The sequence below is a fragment of the Pelophylax lessonae genome (genome assembly GCF_965119305.1).
Source record: "Pelophylax lessonae genome assembly, chromosome: 3".
Taxonomy (NCBI): Eukaryota; Metazoa; Chordata; class Amphibia; order Anura; family Ranidae; genus Pelophylax; species Pelophylax lessonae.
In genome coordinates, this window is record NC_138770.1 from 331837189 (window position 1) to 331857919 (window position 20731).

The following is a 20731-nucleotide window of genomic DNA, read 5'->3' on the forward strand; positions in this document are numbered from 1 at the left end:
ATGTGTACAGAACACCCCCCAGAAACATTGTTTCCTGGTTGTATGATTGGCTCACCAATTTTCACAGACGTCTGCCTTAAGATACAAGTCAGATTACAGGCAGCCCCTGCAACAAAAAATGTCATTTTTGGTGAGATACTTCCAAAAGGGACATTAACGTCTAAAGGGATGCAGGTCCATCAGTTTTCCTCATAAGAGCCATGCAGGTGCACAGCTCATTGATAATTATGAAACCACTATAGATGTATATAGATAAACATACAGGGATTTCTTCAGAATAACAAAAGGTAGAAATCTGCAACAAAGTTTTCTAAATGCTTCCTAGGCCCCAGATTTTCATTTACCAGAAGATTATTTAATAATCAAACCTTGCAAATGTGCCTTAGGGGCATCCCACACCACAGCTGCCAAGGCTGTGCTGGCATTCAGCTCCAGGAAGGTCAACAGTGCCTTTAGGATCTTATCATGTTCCCAAAACAGTGTCAATTAAAATCGATTAATCTTCCATAAAGAGCGCTTCTTAGGGCAAATAACAAAGGCCTATCCAGAAAGGAGAGTTATCCATTAAGTGTCTAAGTGCATATCCAGGGTTCTCTAAAAAAAAAAAAAAAATCATTATAGCAGAATTGACTAGCCCAATGTCTGAACGTGATAATCCTCTGTGGGTAGCAGAATGACTTGAATAACCTTTACGTTCCTTCTTCTTATCCCTCCACACATCTCTGAGGCCTAGTTCAACAATGAGGCTGGCGAATGGTGTGAGGCATGATATCAATACAGCAGCTCTAATGGTGAGAGAAAGATTATCTAGTAGGATCTAAATAGTTATTGTAGTCTCCTATCACTAACAATGGGATGTCAGGGTATAGAACCATAAATTGAGCCAGATGTTTCAGGACCTCCGTGGAAAAGGGTGGAGGGACATACATATTAGCCACAAAAGGAAAACATATCTGCCACCCTTGTCAATTTGTGCTTGTATACATATAAAACCATACCATATGGGAGATTAAAAAGCTCACTTTTCTAGAGAAAGGTGAGTATGTGGAGTGGTATTGTGTATAATATAGTCAGGAGTGAAGCAAATGTTAAGAGTCAGGTTTCAAATATGTTTCCTGTAAGCACACCACTGAGGGTGTTAGCCTTTAAAAGTCAGAAAAACTACCATGCATTTAACCACTTGCCGACTGCTCACAGTATATTTACTGCGGCAGTCGGCCCCGGCCAGGCAGAGTGACGTAGGTCTACGTCGCTCGCCTGTCACTCCTTTTAGAGCCAATAGCGGGCAAGCGCGCGCCCGCCGAGGCGCGCGCCCGCCGAGGCTCGTTCACAGAGGAGTGCGGGAGTGTGACTGGTGGACCCGATGTCCGCCGGTCACACTACGATCGCCGGTACAGCGGGAGAAAGACAGAGCGAATGATGTAAACAAGCCGCCTGTCATTCTCCCCTGTGTAAAGATTAAGATCAGACGGTTCTACTATGTAGAACCATTGATCTTTGTTTTTACACTAGGAGACCTGTCCCCCTACAGTTAGAAACACGCCCCTAGGACACACTTAACCCCTCCCTGTCCAATACAGTTAACCCCTTCCCTGCCAGTGTCATTTTTACAGTAACAGTGCATATATATAGCACTGATTACTGCAGTAATGTCACTGGTACCCCCAAAAGTGTCAAAAATGTCAGTCAAGGGTCCAATCTGTCCGCCGCAATGTCGCAGTACCGCCAAAAAAATTGCAGGTCGCCGCCATTACTCGTTAAAAAAAAACACCAAAAATGACAAAAATCTTTCCCTTTGTTAGTAAACGTGATAACTTTTGCGCAAACCAATCAAAATACGCTTTTTGCGATTTTTTTTACCAAACATGTAGCGTAAAACAATTTGGCCGAAAATTTTAAAAAATTTGGATTTTTTCATTTTTTTTGGGGGGAATTTCATATAAAAAAAAGTGAAAAATATTGCTATTTTTGCAAAAATTACGCTCTTTTTTTGTTTATAGCGCATGATCAAAAAATCGCACAGGTGATCAAATACCACCAAAAGAAAGCTCTCTTTGTGGGAAAAAAAGGACGTGAAATTCGTTTAGGTAGAGCATTGCACAACCGCGCAATTGTCCGTTAAAGTCATGCAGTAAAAAATCACAAAAAACCCCCTGGTCATTAAGCAGCAAAATCTTCCGGTCTTAAAGTGGTTAATCCTGTCTCCCAGCCCTCTGACATTCCAGGAGAGCAAAAGTAAATGGGTTACACTTTAAAGGTGATGGAGCCATAGTAAAAGCATCAAGTATACCCTCCCAGAGTAAAACAAGTATCAGAAACAACTGCTGTAAAAACAAAGCAATAGTGTGAATTATCAGTATGCAAGTTAGTCCCAAAGTCCGGAAGTTATACAGAACTGCTTCAAAGTTAGGCTCCATGTACACGGAATGTTGTAAATGGCCGTTTAGGAGCAGTTGGGCGTTTTTTTCAGAAGCCCCTGAACCCATCTACATTTTATCTTATCTGTCCATGTACACAGGGTCGTTTACAGTCATTTGCAGGCAGTTGAGTTCAGGGACGTTTTTTGTAACGCAATTATTTGAAAACATGTGTTTCTCTGCGTTTCAAACGCAGAAACGTGGCCGAACGTGACCAAGCGTGACCAAGCGTGACTGAACGTGATGAACCTACGTTCAGCCACATTATACGTTTTTTTTCTTCCATTCAAAATCAATGGTTCCCTATGGGAGCCTATTGATTTGAATGGAAGTCGCACCGCAAATCAGATCAGGATGATCCGACTTGCGGCGCGACTTGCGCTGTGAGAATCTTGAGGGGGAACTCCACGCCAAAAATGGGAAAAAAAACTGCGTTTGGTCCCTACCAGGATCAAAACCAGGCCCTTCGGGTCTGGTATGGAATTTGAGGGTAGCCCCACGCCGAAAAAATGGCGCGAGGTCTGCCCCAAAATCCATAACAGACCCTTATCCGAGCATGCAGCCCGGTAGGGCAGGAAGGGGGAGGGGACAAGTGAGCGGCCCCACCCCCCCTGGACCATACCAGGCCACATGCCCTCAACATGGGGGGGTGTTGGTGCTTTGGGGCAGGGGGAGCTCTGCACCCCCCACCCCAAAGCACCTTGCCCCCATGTTGATGAGGACAAGGGCCTCATCCCCACAACCCTGGCCGGTGGTTGTGGGGGTCTGCGGGCAGGGGGCTCATTGGAATCTGAAAGCCCCCTTTAACAAGGGGGCCCCCCCAGATCCCGGACCCCCTCCCTATGTGAATGAGTATGGGGTACACTGTACCCCTACCCATTCAGCCCATAAAAGGCAGTGTATGTAAATAACAACAGGAGACATTTTGAAAAGTTTATTAAAAATCTTCATCTGTTCTTCTCTGCTCTGGTCTTCTCCCTCTCCTGGTCTTCTGCTCCTTTGCTGTCCGCTCTTCTGCTCTTTTGCTGTCCGCTCTTCTGGTCTTTTGCCCTCGGCTCTTCTCTTCTTCTTCCTCCGGTCCTCCACCGACGATGTCTCCGGTGATTATGCCGGTCTCCGGTCTCTGCAGCTTGTTATATAGCCATTGTGGGCGTGGACTCCGATGACGCCATCGGGAGGCACCGCCTCCTCATGTCACAGATGACGTCACCTAGTGTAACTCAGTTTGAACGTTAAACGTCCAATGGAATCCTTATGCTGTATCTATCTTCACACAATGTGAGTTTGACCATTGTAGTGTTTTTAACTTTACCATATTAAAGCCAAATTACACCAGGGCGGCTTTGCGCTCTCTTCCTTTGTGTTTTTGTCTAGATATGTTCCTGCCACCCAGAGGACCTATAGAGAGCAGCATCACCCTGTGACTTGTCTAATTATCACCAATAGCCAGCTGGAGGGCTATACTAAACTGTTGATCAGCGCACCTGATATTTTTTTCTTTTGTGTGTATTTTCATCTGACTTGTTGCAGCTTCTAATGAATACTGTAAGGAGCACATTGTATGCAATGGAATCAGAAAAAGCATTTTCAGTTTATGAGAGGAGCCTGTACACCTGTGCAAGACTGAAGGCAAGGCCTGGAATTCAGCTTTCTTGACTGTGGCTTTAGAAATTACCCAGCATGTATTATGAATATTGGACCTAAAACTAAAACGAATACCATGGTGATGAAAAATATGTAGTGTGCAGCAAAATAGCTTGTGTGAGTGCGTCATTAAATTTTTTTTACAAAAGAATGCAAAATACAACATGCCATGGTTCACTGGCCTTTTTTGCATGCCACAACTTAGCCGTGTTTACCCAAAGCCACAATGCATACCCACTGATAAGATAATTTCAGCTTTGTCTTTTTCAAGCATACCATAATAAAAAAACATCAAGGATTGGTCTTTTGTCAGCTAAAATAAGGGCAAGAGTTTCAGCTGTCTTGTTTTTCATGCTAAGGTTAAAATAGCTAGAACTTCAAATCTTTTGCCAAGTTAAAGTGAGATAACAAGACCAAACCTCATGACATAACTGAAATTCCAACTTTTACCTAGTTGCAGTGTTTTTTTTTTTAATATGTTTTTACATAAGTTAATTAAACATTTACTATATATATTCAGTGATTCTTTGATCATGTATTGGTTTAAATAAAGTGTGCAGGCTTAATAAATGTATCCTTTGATGATAACACAGTTATTGAAGGCTTTAGATGATGCATCAAGGAAGGATGTAAGTAGAGTAAGGTTTTCTCCTTGAATTTGTAATATACACCATTCAATACACAGCCTCATAAAATGTGTTTCATAATGCTACAAAGACTGATATTTATCTCTGAACAAATTAATGTACCAGTTAACAAAATTCAGGATCCACTAACATCATTGGGAGCATATTAAGGTCTGCATAGTGTGCACCCGGTGGTGCGCATTGTGCACACATGCTGCGATGCATTGTAAAACACATCATAGTTCTTTTTTTTTATTCCCTTTAAAAAAAAATTAGAGTAGTGTAGTTAGGAGGAGCCTAGGTTGTAGCCGTGTCTTCACCTGTTTGTATTGTGCCTGGGCTCCGGTGTGCAGTGTTTCCACCATCTAGTCTTCTAATTTACATATGCTGGCCTGGATGAGCTTGTTTGAATGTGGACACATGTTTTGTGCTTTGGACCTCAGGGGTAAGCTTTGTTGTGCTTTGAGAGGAGCTCCAAGTTCTTTGCATATAGGTCACAACCAATAATAGAAAATTACCACAAATGGTTGTACTTTTAATATTTGTTTCCTCACTTGACAAAGTGTGCATGAGAGAAAAAGTGGCTAATTTACTAAAGGAGCAAAGCGTTTTCACTTTGAAAGTGAGTTTTCACTTTGCAAGGGAATTTTCACTTAATCAATGAGTAGAGCTGTGCTGGTTTTTATCATCAAATCATGTGCTATTCATGTTGCTATTTATCATGGGGAGGGGGCGCTGCAACTGTATATTAGGCCAAATAATTGCTTAGAGTTTTTTAATTATTGTTGACTTAGGGTCCTTTCACACGGCCGCTCCGTGTGTCCGCAAATCATCCCATCCGTTTGCGGATGATTTGCGGACATAATGTAAGTGAATGGCACTGCGGATGTCAGCGGAATACCATCCGCTGACATCCGATTTTCCTCCTTTCAGTTCTGTTCCGTTTTTTCGAATGGAACAGAACCCTATTTTTTCTTCCGTGTAAAAAACGGAAAGGAAGGAAAATCGGATGTCAGCGGTGTCATCCGCTGACATCCGCAGTGCCATATACTTACATTATGTCCGCATATCATCCGCAAACAGATGGGATGATATGCGGGCACACGGAGCGGATGACAGAAATATCATCCGCTCCGTGGAAAAAAAAAAAGTCCCGCAGCGGACCTTTAACACGGAGCGGCCGTGTGAAAGAAGCCTAACACTCATTAAATGTGGAGCATAGTACTGGAAAATGCCTAATATCTAAAAATCTAAAATATACGCAGCATTTTACTGATAAAACAGCACTACCCACTTGCTGGCCGCAATACGTATATATACATGCTTCAGTTTGCAAGTGGTTTACTGAGTTATGACTGAAGCAATCAGCCATAGTCCCAGTATTTTTGTTTCAGCCAGCGGGTGGCTGTAGTCTATGTAATGTAGTCTAAGCTGCCCATTAGCCACTGGATCTCTTTCAAAAGTGGCTGGAGAGGATGTCCCCCCCTTCCCTCACGCCGCTTGCCAGTGTCTCTTGGGCTTACTGTTTTCACTGGCGCGCCTAAGAAATAATCTGACAGTGCGGGTGGCTTTGTTACAGAGGCAGACAGAGCCTAGATCATCTCTAATCACCTCTATGGCCTTGGAGGACCTTGGCGATCTCATGATGTCACTTCCGGTCTAGGGCAAAACATTTTGTTTTCCTTTTTTAAAGCAAAAGATCAAAAAAAGTTTTTTGATTTTCTGCTTTTAAAGGTAAAGAACAGATTTGGGATCTTTTTTGATAAACTTTGGTACTTAAAAATCTCTATAGGCGATGCATTAATTTTTTTACAGGTTACCTGTTTAGAGTTATCGAGGAGGTCTAGAATTATTTCTCTCGCTCTAACATTTGCGGCAAAACCTCACATATGTGGTGCAAACACCGTTTACATGTGTGTGCGACATATATATGCGTTCACTTTTGTGTGCAAGAACGGAGGGGGGTTTATATTTTTTTTTCCTATTTATTTATTTATTTTTTTAAACTGTCCCTTCAATTTATTTATGTTTTTATCACTTTTATTTCAAATAAAAGGGATGAAAACATCCCTTGTAATAGAAAAAAAAAGGATGACAGGTTCTCTTTAAATATATATATATATATATATATATACATAATTTTTTTTAGCAGAGTCCTTAGGGAATAAAATGGTTTATCGCCATTCCACAAGCGTGCACAATTTTAAAGTGTGACATGTTAGGTATCTATTTACTCGGCGTAACATCATCTGTCATATTTTCCAAAACAATTGGGATATATATAGTGTTTTATTTTTTAATTCAATAAAGTGTATTTTTTCCCAAAAAATAGCTTTTAAAAAACTGCTGCACAAATATCGTGTGACATAAAAAATTGCAGCATACACCATTTTATTCCCTAAGGTCTCTGCTAAAAAAATTATATATATATATATATATATATATATATATATATTTATGTATATTTAGGTTGCCACTGGAGTCTTCTTTCACTACTCCATGACGACATCACCATGGGCATCTGCAGATCTTTTTTCAGGGGGGGGGGCCTCATTTTAAGGTCACCCGTGCTTCGCCCCTTTTTGACAATGTCATGAAGGGGAGGGGCTTAGTCATTATCAAATAAAGCGTGTTTTATAACTGTATGGGGGATGGGCTTGTGAAATGAACACGTAGATCTGTGATCCTATATAGAAGGATCACAGGCACGCTGTGTTCATTTCAGAGAGAACAATGGTCTGCTGTGTCTACAATAGATGACCAGTGTTCTCTCTCAGTGGGGAGCGGTCATGGGTGGCCGGCGACACTCGGTGCCACCAGCCCTGTTAATCGGCCTCCCCGCTGTCTAGTGGGGGCGGGCGCACGCCCCTGGTGCATAAGGGTACTTTCACGTGAGCGGTGCGCCCATCGGATTCCGTTTTGCTCAGCAGGGATCGATCCGCCGATCCCCGCTGAGCAGGCAGATGACAGCTCCGTCCCCGCTCTCCTCTATGGGAGATTGGATAAAAACGGACCACCTGTCTGTTTTCATCCGATCCCATCCTCCAGACGGATGGAAAATAGGGTTTCCATCCGTCTGGATTTCACAGACAGGATCAGATAGCAGCATGTGTCAGCGGACATGTCTCCACTGACATCCGCTGCTCCATAGGGGTTCATGGAGTATCCCATCAGCCTGCTACTTCAATTCAGAGAATTCCCAGGAATAATTGGCACATCACTTACTAAAAAAGAGATGACATGCACACAGCTAATCCCCAATGCAAACAGGAGTAGACTTTTACCTAATCATATTCTGCTTTTCTCTTGTGTAGTCCATATAAATAGCCTGAAATCAATTTTTGTTTGCTTGAGTCACTCTAATCTGGTTTGCTGCAGGAAAATTTGTTTGCACATGCTAACACACTGACAAACTCAAGCAAGGACACTGGTAAGGTACACAACAGCCTGACAAATTGACAATCAATTAGACACTTTGTTCTAAATCTTCTTCTGACACATTTTCAGAAGAAGATGTAGAACTAAATGTCTAATTGATTGTCAGTGACAGTGACAATAAGACTTACTATATACTCTTCACTGCTCAGCCCGGTCACGTGTCTGTCAGGTCACTCCGAGTCCCGCTTCCTCTCCAGGCACGCTGAGGCTCCTCTCCTCCGTGGGCCACAGCTCCGCCCCCCTGACTGATGTCAGCAGCAGGGATTCCCCGGCCCAACCCCTGCAGCTGTCATAAGGGCAGCAGAGGATCAAGGACAGAGAGAGGAGGGAGCCAGAGCCGGCGGCCGAATCCAGTTTGTGATATGGCGGCGATCAGCGCTGTGCTGCAGGAAAGCAGTATGTGTGGAATCATGCTATTTTTCCAGGGGGGGGGGCACTCGCCCCCTCTTGCCCCCCTTGCGGACGCCCATGGACATCACGGAGCTTGTGGATGTTAGGGACCTTGCGCTCCTCCACCTTCTGTTTGAAGATGCCCCACAGAAGCTCTGGACGATCCATCACCTTTACCCTCAGCTTCTTTAGTAAGGCAGTGGGCATCTTGGAGGTGTTTTTGCGGTTGTTATCATGTTGGAATACTGCCCTGAGGCCCAGTCTCCGAAGGGAGGGGATCATGCTCTGCTTCAGTATGTCACAGTACATGTTGGCATTCATGGTTCCCTCAATGAACTGTAGCTCCCCAGTGCCGGCAGCACTCATGCAGCCCCAAACCATGCAGCTCAGTTTCAGGGACTTGCCAATCTTCTTATAGCCTAGGCTATTTTTATGTAGAGCAAAAATTATTTTTTTCAGATCCTCAGAGAGTTTTTGACATGAGGTGCCATGTTGAACTTCCAGTGACCAGTATGAGAGAGTGAGAGCGATAACACCAAATTTAACACACCTGCTCCCCATTCACACCTGAGACCTTGTAACACTAATGAGTCACATGACACCAGGGAGGAAAAAAGGCTAATTGGGCCCAATATACACAAATATATATATATATAAAATGTTTCGGGGATCTAACAAATTTTCTAGCAAATAATACTTTTTAAATTTGTAAACAAAGAGTGCCAGAAAAAGGCTTGATCTTCAAATGGCTACAGTATGTTTTTTTAATTATGATTACTTAGAAATCAGAATAAATAAGAGGAAATAGTTTAGTGAACATGTTTAGAAAAGTATTTTGCTATAGAATAGGATATGGCATTTTACTTTTTTTTCATAGCCACATTTAGTGGTCAGTGCACTCTTGCATAAAATAAAATGCAAATGCAAAAAAGTCACGAAACATTGTCATATGCCATTACAAATAAAAAATCACTCTGTCCTTTAAGCACACTAGTACCTAGCTGGTTTGTTTGGATGCTGGAGCATAAATTTCTTTTCTTAGCAACCCATATTTGATTGTTAATTTGTGAATTACCAACTTAAATAAAATGTATAAAAAACAGGCCCAGTTGATGTTTAATAGGCTGTTTTTAAAGGTTAGCAACTCTTTGAATTATATTGTATTTGTTGTATAACTGCTCTGTCTGCCCTATAGATGATACATTATTAAACCTTATCTATTTCAGAATGTTGTGGGTACTGGTTAACCATATGACTAACAAAGCTTTAAGTTACTGTTGGTTTACTTATGTTAAAAACCATGGAAACTATACTATCCACACATAACATCCGGGGCCATAATTCATGAATCATTGTACTCTGATTTGGTTAGATGCACACTGCAGCTGTTATCATTGGCTCACTGATAATAGTTTGATCATAAAACATGTGTGAATAACAACAGCAGGAATACCTACACAAACTTCTATTATCTGCCCAGTATCTATTTGACTATAAAAATGCAAGCAATGTGTTACACTATATATCCTAATATCGTTATACTTTACTTCTGATAGCAAAGCCAGAATATCTATTGGTATTTATACATGATCTTTATGTTCACTACAGGTTGAATTCTCAATATGTCGGCACTGGTGGAGACATTATCGTTGCTTTCATCTTTGCACGATGAATGTAAATCTGAAAACTACATAGAACCTCATTACAAGGAATGGTATAGGGTGGCCATAGATGCACTTATCGAGGGAGGTGTTATTTCATATCAAGAATTCCTTGCCAAAGAAAGAGCTACAGAGTTTCTTGCAGAAGATGAAGTCAACTATATTACAAACCACATCCAGAAGCCAGCAGAGACAGTGGACAATTCACAGGGAGATACAACAGATGACAATTCATCTTCAGGCACTTATTGGCCAATGGAATCAGATGTGGAAGCACCAAATCTTGACCTTGGGTGGCCCTTTGTAACACCAGGACACATAGGACCTACAGACATAAGTCTCTACTTCCACCCCCCAAGAGGACATCCTCTAACAATTAAAGAAATGGTGAGGAAGATGATAAAAGAAGCAAGAAAGGTAAGATACACTTGTGTAATATAGCAAATATTATGACATATCAAGTATTGATAACACAAATTATGTTCTTCATACTTAAGCTGATGTTAAGCTTCACAGAAAGTTAATAGAATGTTATGCCTCAAAGCAAAAGCAGCAAAGGATCTATGTAAGTCTATGATCTAAAGGTATCAAACTTTAGCTTTCAAAAAGCTTGGAAATAAACTGTGTATAACTGACCTAGAAAGAATTGTTTTATGTAGCGTTTCTGGATTATCAGCTTAAAGCTGAAAAAAGCACTCAACCCTTGGATTGGACTCCCCCCCCCCCCCCCAACTGCAACAAGGATTAGGTGCTTATTTTTTCTATAATGCCAGTAAAAGGCAATTTAATTACCTTACCCCTCACTTCACCAGCAACCAGCGTTGACCTCTTCTTTCCAATGCTCCAGCTCAGTGCTCTCATTTACAATACAGCATGATAGTTCTGCATTGTACATGATGGCAGAGCTGTGACCATCGGCAAGAGCACTGAAGGAAAGAGGCCATGGGAGATACGTTGCGTGGAAGAAGATTTCGGTTGTGAGGGCTAAGATAGGTAAATGTAAATTTTACTAGTACTCTAAGCAAAAAAGCATTTAACCCTTGCAATTGTATTTTTGTTTTAATTTTTTTCTCCAAAGTTCACTTTTAAATCTCATATTCAGTAGAAATCGAATTGATACATCTCCAGTTGTTTAGAATTGAAAACAAACTTCCTTAAAGTCTATGGAATAAAATAAATAAATATTCTCCTAGCCAATAAAATATTTAATGCTAGGTTTTTTTCCAGGAAAGGAGAGTGTTATCTATGTTAATCCAAGGTCCTGCAGTCTTCCCCTTCACCACTTCCTGTTGTGAGGACTGATACCCTAAAACTGCTCTTCTTGCCAGTCTCTGATCAGTTTTGTTGCAGTATCTCTCATTGATGTCTTCACTTACAATGCAGGATCCATGGCCAACACTTAAGGATGGGTGAACGGCTCAGCCAAACTTTTGCCTGTTCGGCCATTCGCCGTACACCCTAATTTGCAGGGTGTTTACCGGGTGTTCGCAGTGACTAACACTCTGCAATACACTGAGTGCTGCACAGTGCATTCTGCGCCCTGATTGGGCAAAGTTTTACCTTATCAGGGTGCAGTGTATGCTGGTTGTTATGAAGTGGGTGGAGTAGCCAGCTGCGGCATCCTTAACCACTTAAGCCCCGGAAGATTTTACCCCCTTCCTGACCAGGGCCTATTTTGCGATTCGGCACTGCGTGTATTTAACGGACAATTTCACGGTCGTGCGACACTGTACCTAAACACATTTGACGTCCTTTTTTTTCCCACAAATAGAGATTTCTTTTGGTGGTATTTGATCCCCTGTGCGATTTTTTGATCATGCGCTATAAACAAAAAAAGAGCATCAATTTTGCAAAAATAACAATATTTTTAACATTTTTTTATATGAAATTCCCCCCAAAAAATGTAAAAATCAACATTTTTTAACATTTTAGGCCAATTTGTTTTCTGCTACATATGCTTGGTAAAAAAAAAAATCGCAAAACGCGTATTTTTATTGGTTTGCGCAAAAGTTATTGCGTTTACTAACTAAGGGAAAGATTTTTGTCATTTTTGTTGTTTTTTTTTTTAACGAGTAATGGCGGCGATCTGCGATTTTTTTTGCGGGACTGCGACATTGCGGCAGACAGATCGGACCCTTGACTGACATTTTTGACACTTTTGGGGGTACCAGTGACATTACTACAGTAATCAGTGCTATACATTTGCACTGTTACTGCAAAAATGACACTGGCAGGGAAGGGGTTAACTTTATTGGAGAAGGAGGGGTTAAGTGTGTCCCTAGGGGCGTGCTTCTAACTGTGAAGGTATGTGGCTGTTTGTGTAACAACAGAGAAATACGATCCTGCATAGCAGGACCGTATGATCTCTGTTCTTACACAGGGGAGAATGACAGGCGGCTTTGTTTACATTAGCCGCCTTCCTTTCTCCCTCTGCAACGGACGATCGCGAGTGACCGGCGGACATCGGGTCTGCCGGTCACACGCGCGGGGGTGTCCGTGAGTGAGCGGGGCCCCCTAGAGCCTCACAGGCGAGCGACGTAGACCTACGTCGCTTTGCCTGTGAGGGGCTGACTGCCGCAGTAAATATACCGACGGCAGTCGGCAAGTGGTTAACAACAGATAAGTCATCAGCTGTCAATGGGTTTTCCCACAGACAGCTGAAAAAAAAAATTTCCAATAAAAAAATAAAGAAATAAACAGCGTGCCCCCCCTCAGTCCATACCGGACTCAGTACAGATTTGGAGGGGAACCCCATGCCAAAATTAAAGAGCAAAACAAAAACAAAATCTATTAAAGCACTTGTTGACAGGTCAGAAAAAGGGGGGGGGGAGCGAGCATCCCTCCTCCTGAACCATACCAGGCCACATGCCCTCAACATGGGGGGATGGGTTCTTTGAAACAGGGGTGCTCTTCCCCCCCCCCCCACCCCACAGCACCTTGTTCCCTTGTTTTTGATGGGGACAAGAGTCTCTTTCCGACAACCCTGGGCTGTGGTTGTTGGGGTGTGCATGCAGGGGTCTTATTGGAATCTGGAAGCCCCCTTTAACAAGGGGCCCCCCAAAACCTGTCCCCCCTATGTGAATGGGTATCGGGTGCATAGTAATCTTACCCATTCACCGAAAAAGTGTACAAAAGTAATAACCACACAAGACAATTTTGGGCAAATCCTTTTTTAAAAAATAAAAAAATAGTGTCTCTCGATGTAAATCCATCACTAATAGCGTCGCCCACTGACCCGAAAAATAGAAAATGCTCTGCCTCCTGGGAGGCCTCCCGCCATATGCCCACGCTGCGCTTTGACATTTCATATACAGGCCAGGATCGGGGCCACCTGGCTACATTATACAGAGGCACTGCCCCCTTCTGACAGATAGCATGATTGACAATGGATTTACATTGAGGGACACTATTTTTTAATTGTTTAAATAAAGGATTTTTCAAAACCGGTCTCGTGTGGTTATTGCTTTTGTACACTTTTTTGGTGAATGGGTAAGGGTACTATGTACCCGATACCCAGTCACATGGGGGGGGGGGCGGGATCTGGGTGCCCCCTTATTTTCTGGGCTTCCAGATTTCAATAAGCTCCCCGCAAGAAGACCCCAACAAACACAGCCCAGGGTTGTCGGGAAGAGGCCTTTGTCCCCATCAACATGGGCAAAAGGTGCTCCCCTGCCCCAAAGCACCCACTCCCCTATGTTGAGGGCATGTGGCCTGGTATGGTTCAAGAGGGGGGAGGCACTCGCTCGTCCCTCCTTTTTCCTGACTTGTCAGGCTGTATGCCCAGATAAGGATCTGGTATGGATTTTTGGGGAGAATCCCATGCCGTTTTTTTCTTTATTTTGTCAATAGCCGGGCACTGGCAATTGTAACTACGAGTCATTTTAAATGGAATTTGACTTGTTTTTTTCTTTAGAAATGTCACTTTTGCTGTAGCATGTTTTATGTATGCTACAGATGCACTACTTTACAGGCACATTACGGGACCCCCCGGGCACTATATTTAAAGGGATTTTTCATTTTTATTGTTGCACTTTAGGTATAATTAAAATCACTGCTCCTGAAAAACTATCATTTTTTTTTGATTATTGATACATGTCCCCCAGGGCAGTACCCAGACCCCCATACCCCTTTTTGAATAATTACTTGCATATAAGCCTTCAAAATGGGCAATTTTGATTTTTCCTGTTCAGCTCCCATTTACTTTAATGGGGTTCACCGTTCAGGTTAGAACATTTCCCCTGTTAGGGAGTTCTGCTGTGAACCGAACAGGGGGGTGTTTAGCCTATCCCTAGCCAACACTGATAGTGCATTGTATGTAGTGGCTTAGGAGTGCCTGCCTGCATTTTAGTGCTGGACCATCAGCTGCTGAAGGACTGTGGGTTGTATGTAAATATAATTCTATGTTATCTCATCCCCTAAAAAAAAAAGCAATCATTTATTCAATATCTGGTTTGTTAATGCCTAGAGTTCATCGTTAAGGTGACGTTTTTAAAGATCTTACAGAGAGCTCTGTATGGGGAGTGTGGTGGTTAAGATGCTACATATATTGAGCTGGTACAATATATCTTGATGTTTGAAAGAGTCTGGGAGAGTTTCCCTGGAGAGCTCCAGGTTCCTTTCACAATCCATAACCATAGTGATAGGTTACATTCCTTTAACTAAAAGTGGCCCCACTTTGTGCATGATTGTATTAAGTACACTAGATAGAACAGAAGTTTACATTGGAGGCAGAGATCGCTGCAAAAGACTTTGGGGGGATTTACTAAAACTGGAGAGTGCAAAATCTGGTGCAGCCTTGCATGGTAGCCAATCAGCTTCTAACTTCAACTTGTTCAACTAACCTTTGGGAAAAAAACCTGAAAGCTGATTGTTTTTTTTGCATACCTGCCCCAGATTTTGCGCTTTAGTAAATCAACCCCTGTGTTCTCTGTGTTGCTCTGAGGAATATGTCAAAGTTGTATGTATGAATAGAATAAATAAATGTCTGACTGCCTAAATAGAATTTTTAAAACCTTTTCCAGAAACAAGATTAGTTTTTTTTTGTTTGTTGGGTTGTCCATAAACAGGTAGATAAAGTGGTGTGTAGAAATTCCCAGGAAGCACACTTTTTCCTGCTAGTTAATGACCCACGGAAATTAAAAAAAAAAATTAAAAATAAAGATGTATAAATGCCATGTACAAAATAATTTATTTATGCGTGTGAAATAAAGGTAGAATCCTATACCATCAATTTCAAGATCCAGCAGAAAGCAAACAAGAAAAAAAAAATCAGTTGTTATGTTCATATTCAGCCAAGGGACTAATTCCTATTTAATTGGTTTTGATTAGTTGGTAATAAAGTTTAATAAAAAGATTACTATGACTTTGTGAATGTAAATTAGCTTACAATTTCATTATTTAGCTTTACAGAATTTAATGTGTAATATTTGTACTTTCAAACATATGTTTTGATGTTTATTTTCTTATTACAACAAAGATTTTAAATGTTTGTATCATCATTGTTATAATTATTCTATCCTCAGTCAGAAATGAAATACAAGAATAGGATTTAAGGCAAAGGTCGCTTCAGTTTTTATTACTAAAAAAAGTGCAATATCTCAGAATCTGATCATGTAAAATCCTAAAAAGGAAAATAATACAACAAGTGAGTGACCTTCAAAAAAGGACATCTCCATCTACTTTGTATAGGTTTTGATCTTGATAATTTGTACTTTGAAAACTCTATATGAAACCGAAGACAGTAAAATGCAAGCAAGTCTAAAGAACTTGGATCTAGACTAGGGTGGCAGACATTTGCCTATAACAGGACATCCAGAAACTATAAGCAATATGTGATCTCTTTGCAGTGGTCACTAATAGTGTACATTTTTCTGCACTTCTACCTGATATAAATAGTAAACTCATCATTAAATGTATTCACACACATAACTTTTTTTAGATAGTTTAAAGTGTGCCAAAATGTTTGTCCACTCTAATATTAAATTCATTGTAATGGAGTGTTGGCTGTGCTTTCTGCAAAGCTGGAAAGAACATCAGAGCTAGAACCTTGTTATGCATGCTGAGAAATAAGTTTGACAGATTACTCTCAGCTTGTGTGCACAGATTTATATTTAGCTCACTAAAATATTCGTGTGACTCCATATGCAATGCAGCTGTACACACCATTGATCTCGACATTCAGTGAGACTGGCTGGTCTCAGCTTAAGCTTTATTGCTTTTATTCAGAGCAATAAAAGTGAATGGTCTAGAGTGTTGAAATCAGTGCTTTATTATTTATTTTCTATTAGCAAAATACAGTTGATATCTTGATATACAACTTAAATGTGAAAGTTTTTCATGAACTCTTTTACCACATTTAACATCATTATTTAGGCTTCCAGTTTAGGTTGTGACTGTAACTCATTAAAACATAAACATAAGTGCTAGTACTATTTTAGATAAGATCTCTTTTAGCAGAGCATATACAAAAATTGGAACAAAAAATGATCTGCTATCCAAAGCAACCATTCAGATGGCTTCACAATAGCAGGAAAACAAACGTATTTCTTTGGGCAATTGTTCCACCTTTGTTTTCATTTTCTTTTTTCCAAATGTTTTAATTTTCTTACGATGGTTTTGTAACTATAGTTCATTATGTGCCCCTTTTATGGGCCAATATTACATCCAGGCTGTGTTATTCAAGCTGCGTCTCATTGGTTTTCTGTATATGCTATAACAACCCAGCATTTTATTAATAACAACTAGATACATTTGCCAGCACTCATTAAATGTTGGCTGAAAATCAGAGATTTATCAATGCAACTTGTGTGAACACCTGAATCACAAAACTGATTGCACAGAAATCCTTTGGTGAGGAAAATAATTTATCAACTGTATTTAGCTGCATTTCTGGTGTTCTAATATTACACTTGGTAGAAATTCCTTCTATAAAAGGTTGCTTGAATCTTCAATATTTTATTTTAGGCTCCCATACTTTATTAATATGATTTGCAGAGAAGGCTGTATTTGCGCAATATCCCCTTCAAAAATACAGCACACTTCTAAATGTTAGCCTAATTTGCTGGCAAGTTTCAGTCATATATATATATATATATATATATATATATATATATATATATATATATATATATATATATATATGTATTTTCTTTTACTAGTCATGTGACTCTCTTTGATAAAGACTGTGCAGTAGTGATACAACCTAATAAATGAAAATTCCCTCTACTCTGGACCATTAAGTGAATAAAGGCGAGGTTCATTAATTTGGGATAGAGATTGTACAGCCATGAATAGATGTTAAAACAAAAAAAAAAAATGTTTAGATGATGGCTTCAGTTTATGCAGACATTTAGATTATGTGCCGTTGAACTGTCATGCATAGTATACTAAGTTGGGTTTATCTTTTAGGGAAGATATGACTAATGAGCAATGATTAATCACTGTAGTGAATGCTGTTTACCCCTATGGTAATTACATTTTGCAACAAGTGTTTGGATTCTTTCCTTTTCCGTTTTTTTATGGAAAATATTGATCAGACACAATGGGATTTCTGGAATATTAACCAGGGTAACCAAATAATCAGGTTACTCTATGGCAAATTAAATTAATCATCTTTATATATTGTAACCCTGGAAGAAACATGAAGTAATTGAATATATCAAGCAATGCAAAGAAAGAAGACTAAGTGATAATTAAATATAATGGCTCTCAACAGCAAATGTATGATTATACTATATAATGTTAATCTATTTAGATGTTTAATAGGTGTGCAAAGTTTGTTTTCTTTAGAATGACTTATAACTCTGTAATCAGAAAAGCTCATGCTCCCAGCTGATTGCTGAGTTCTAGCTTAAGCCGGTCAAAGATGGCTCGAATCTTGGCCAGTTCAGCAGAGACCGGCAGAAATTCGAACTATGTATGGACAGGCCAATCATACCCAAGTTGATCCATCATTTGACTTGGGTGCACACCCAGCATGTTAGATATTTAGGATGTGATTATTGCCAGTGGCTATAGCCGCTATCAATAATCACTGTGTTCTCCTGGCAGGGACGGCTATCGCCCCTGCCCCCCCCCCCTCCCGCCGGAACAACACAATAGCTCCACGAGGGGGATTCCTCCATCAACGCTGTATGTGTTGATAGGGGAATCAAGTGATTTTCTTTCCCACAACAGGAAAGAAAATCATATCATTTATGGCCTGCCTTACACTTAGCAGCAGATATGCCAGGCAGAGAGGTGGTTGGATGACATCACAGTCCTTGACTCAACCTGATATAATTCATTTATAGAATACAAAGCTGCTATGAATGGCTAAGCCTGACTTAATTTTGTTCCGTGTGGGAAGAGAAGTTCACATCCTTTACTGGAATACAGCACAGTATAATGTATGTAGCAGAGGGTACATACAGTTTTTATAGTGCTCCCAGAGGGCACACCAGTTACAGTATAAAATAGTTTGTTTGGGCCACCCTGCTGATACTAAAGATGGAAATCAGCTTTAAATTAGGTGATCGTTAGCCGATCTGGGCCATGTACATTTTTTTATTTTTATTTCCTACTAATTTTGTACATTTTCACATTATAGAAATAATGTAGAGAATATGTTTTTTTGTCTACCTATGAGTGTGCAGGACACTATTGTTGAATGTGTGTGGAAGTAACTAAGCAATCAAATACTTTTCAGATGGTTTTAGCTGAACTTTTGTGGATACATAGGGGTAGATTTACTAAAACTGGTGCACTCAGAATCTGGTGCAGCTGTGCATAGTAGCCAATCAGCTTTTAATTTCAGCTTGTTCAATTAAGTGTTGGCAATAAAACATGAAAGGTGATTGATTTCTATGCAGAGCTGCACCAGATTTTGCACTCTCCAGTTTTAGTAAATATCCTCCATTGGGCCTTTGGTTAAAAATAAAGATAAGGTTCATCTATCTTGTTTATTGATTTGTATGCCCACCTTCCCCCTCTACTAAAACTCATTTTCAGAATGGTATTGTTTTCTATCTGTTTTACCATTGTATACTTAGAATGCATTTCTAAAATGAATTCCCCCAAATCTTTCAAAATTAACATCTAAACTGGCAAGGCTAGCATACTGTATAGTGAAAAAGAAATTAAAGCAAGTAGGTACTTGCATTATCCTTATAAAATGCTAGAAAATGATCATGCATCAATCAAAAAAGAGCCTGTTTACAAATATAATTAAGTTTATGAATCCTATTCATGATGGATCAGTGGAAAAGTTGCCGAAGTGTATTAATAGCTTTTGCTTAAAGCCTCGTACACACAATGAAAAAAACGGATGAAAAATCCTGCTTTCGACGTGATTGTTTGATAATCTGATAATTAGTACACAAAAATGTTTCCCGTATGATACCAATTTTCATTTAATTAGTACACTTTTCGTCCAAAAATACAATACAAATACATTACATCACTTCCGAATTTCCTTTCTGTCATACAAGAATTTTAATACTTTAGTAACCTATTAGCATTCGATATGGAGACTAGCATGCAAAAAATCATTTGTCCGATAATCTCATCGTGTGTACTAGGCTTAAATCATCTGGAGACTTCTATTTTATCTTTTAACAAATGTTTACATTGTTATATTGTCCAACTATCATTTGAATGCCCAGTATCTCTACTAATTCCAAGGTTTTATACTGAGGAATTAGAGTAAATAGTTATTGAGTATTTAATAAACGAATGACAATATTATATAAGTCAGTACAATCCTATCAATATAAAGCCCAACTGAACTTCCAGTTTAAATCATCTAAATGCATTCTAGATGCGTCAAAATCAAAGGTTTTCATCTTACAGTCTTAAGCCCCTTTCACACATACGGTCTGTTTTTCCGTTTTTCATCCATCTGTTGATGGATGAAAAACGGACATCAATGCATCTCTATGTAAAAATGGATGACAACGGATGATCATCCGTTAACATCCATTTTCATCCACTTCTATCAATGTCCGTTTTTTGGAACGGATGAATGCCCTCTTTTTCATCCGTCAAAAAAACGGATCGGACGAAAAACGGATGTAAGCGAACAAATGGTCTGTTTTTCATCCGTTTTTGCATTAGTAGTGGATGTAAAAAAAACGGATGATAAATGGATGAAAAACGGATGAAAACGGACGAAAAACGGATGAAAAATGGATGAAAAACGGATGAAAAATGGATAAAAAACGGATGGAAAACTGATACATTTTGACGCGACTGAACTGATGAACTGAACAGAACGTATGTGTGAAAGGGGCCTTAGGCCTCTTTCACACGGTTGTTCCGTATGTCCGTATATCACCCCATCCGTTTACGGGTGATATACGGACATAATGCATGTCAATGGGATTGTGGATGTCAGCGGATGACCATCTGCTGACATCCGATTTGTGTCCTTTCAGATCTGTTCCATTTTTTTGGAAAGGAACAGAACCCTATTTTTCTTCCGTTTAAAAAACAGGACGCAAAATCGGATGTCAGCATCATCCGCTGACATCCGCAATCCCATAGACATACATTATGTTCGTATATCATCCGCAAACGG

At 40.1% G+C, this 20731-nt stretch overlaps 1 protein-coding gene across 1 annotated transcript in view; it reads left to right on the top strand.

Annotated features, from left to right (window-relative positions):
• The first annotated feature begins 10131 nt into the window (after positions 1 to 10131).
• FAM83B (family with sequence similarity 83 member B) overlaps positions 10132 to 20731 on the top strand; it is a 125402-nt gene continuing 114802 nt past the window's right edge. The window contains exon 1 of the mRNA XM_082251331.1: positions 10132 to 10593. Coding sequence (XP_082107457.1) covers positions 10138 to 10593 — 456 coding nt within the window. The 5' untranslated portion in view covers positions 10132 to 10137. The remainder of the gene's footprint in view (positions 10594 to 20731) is intronic.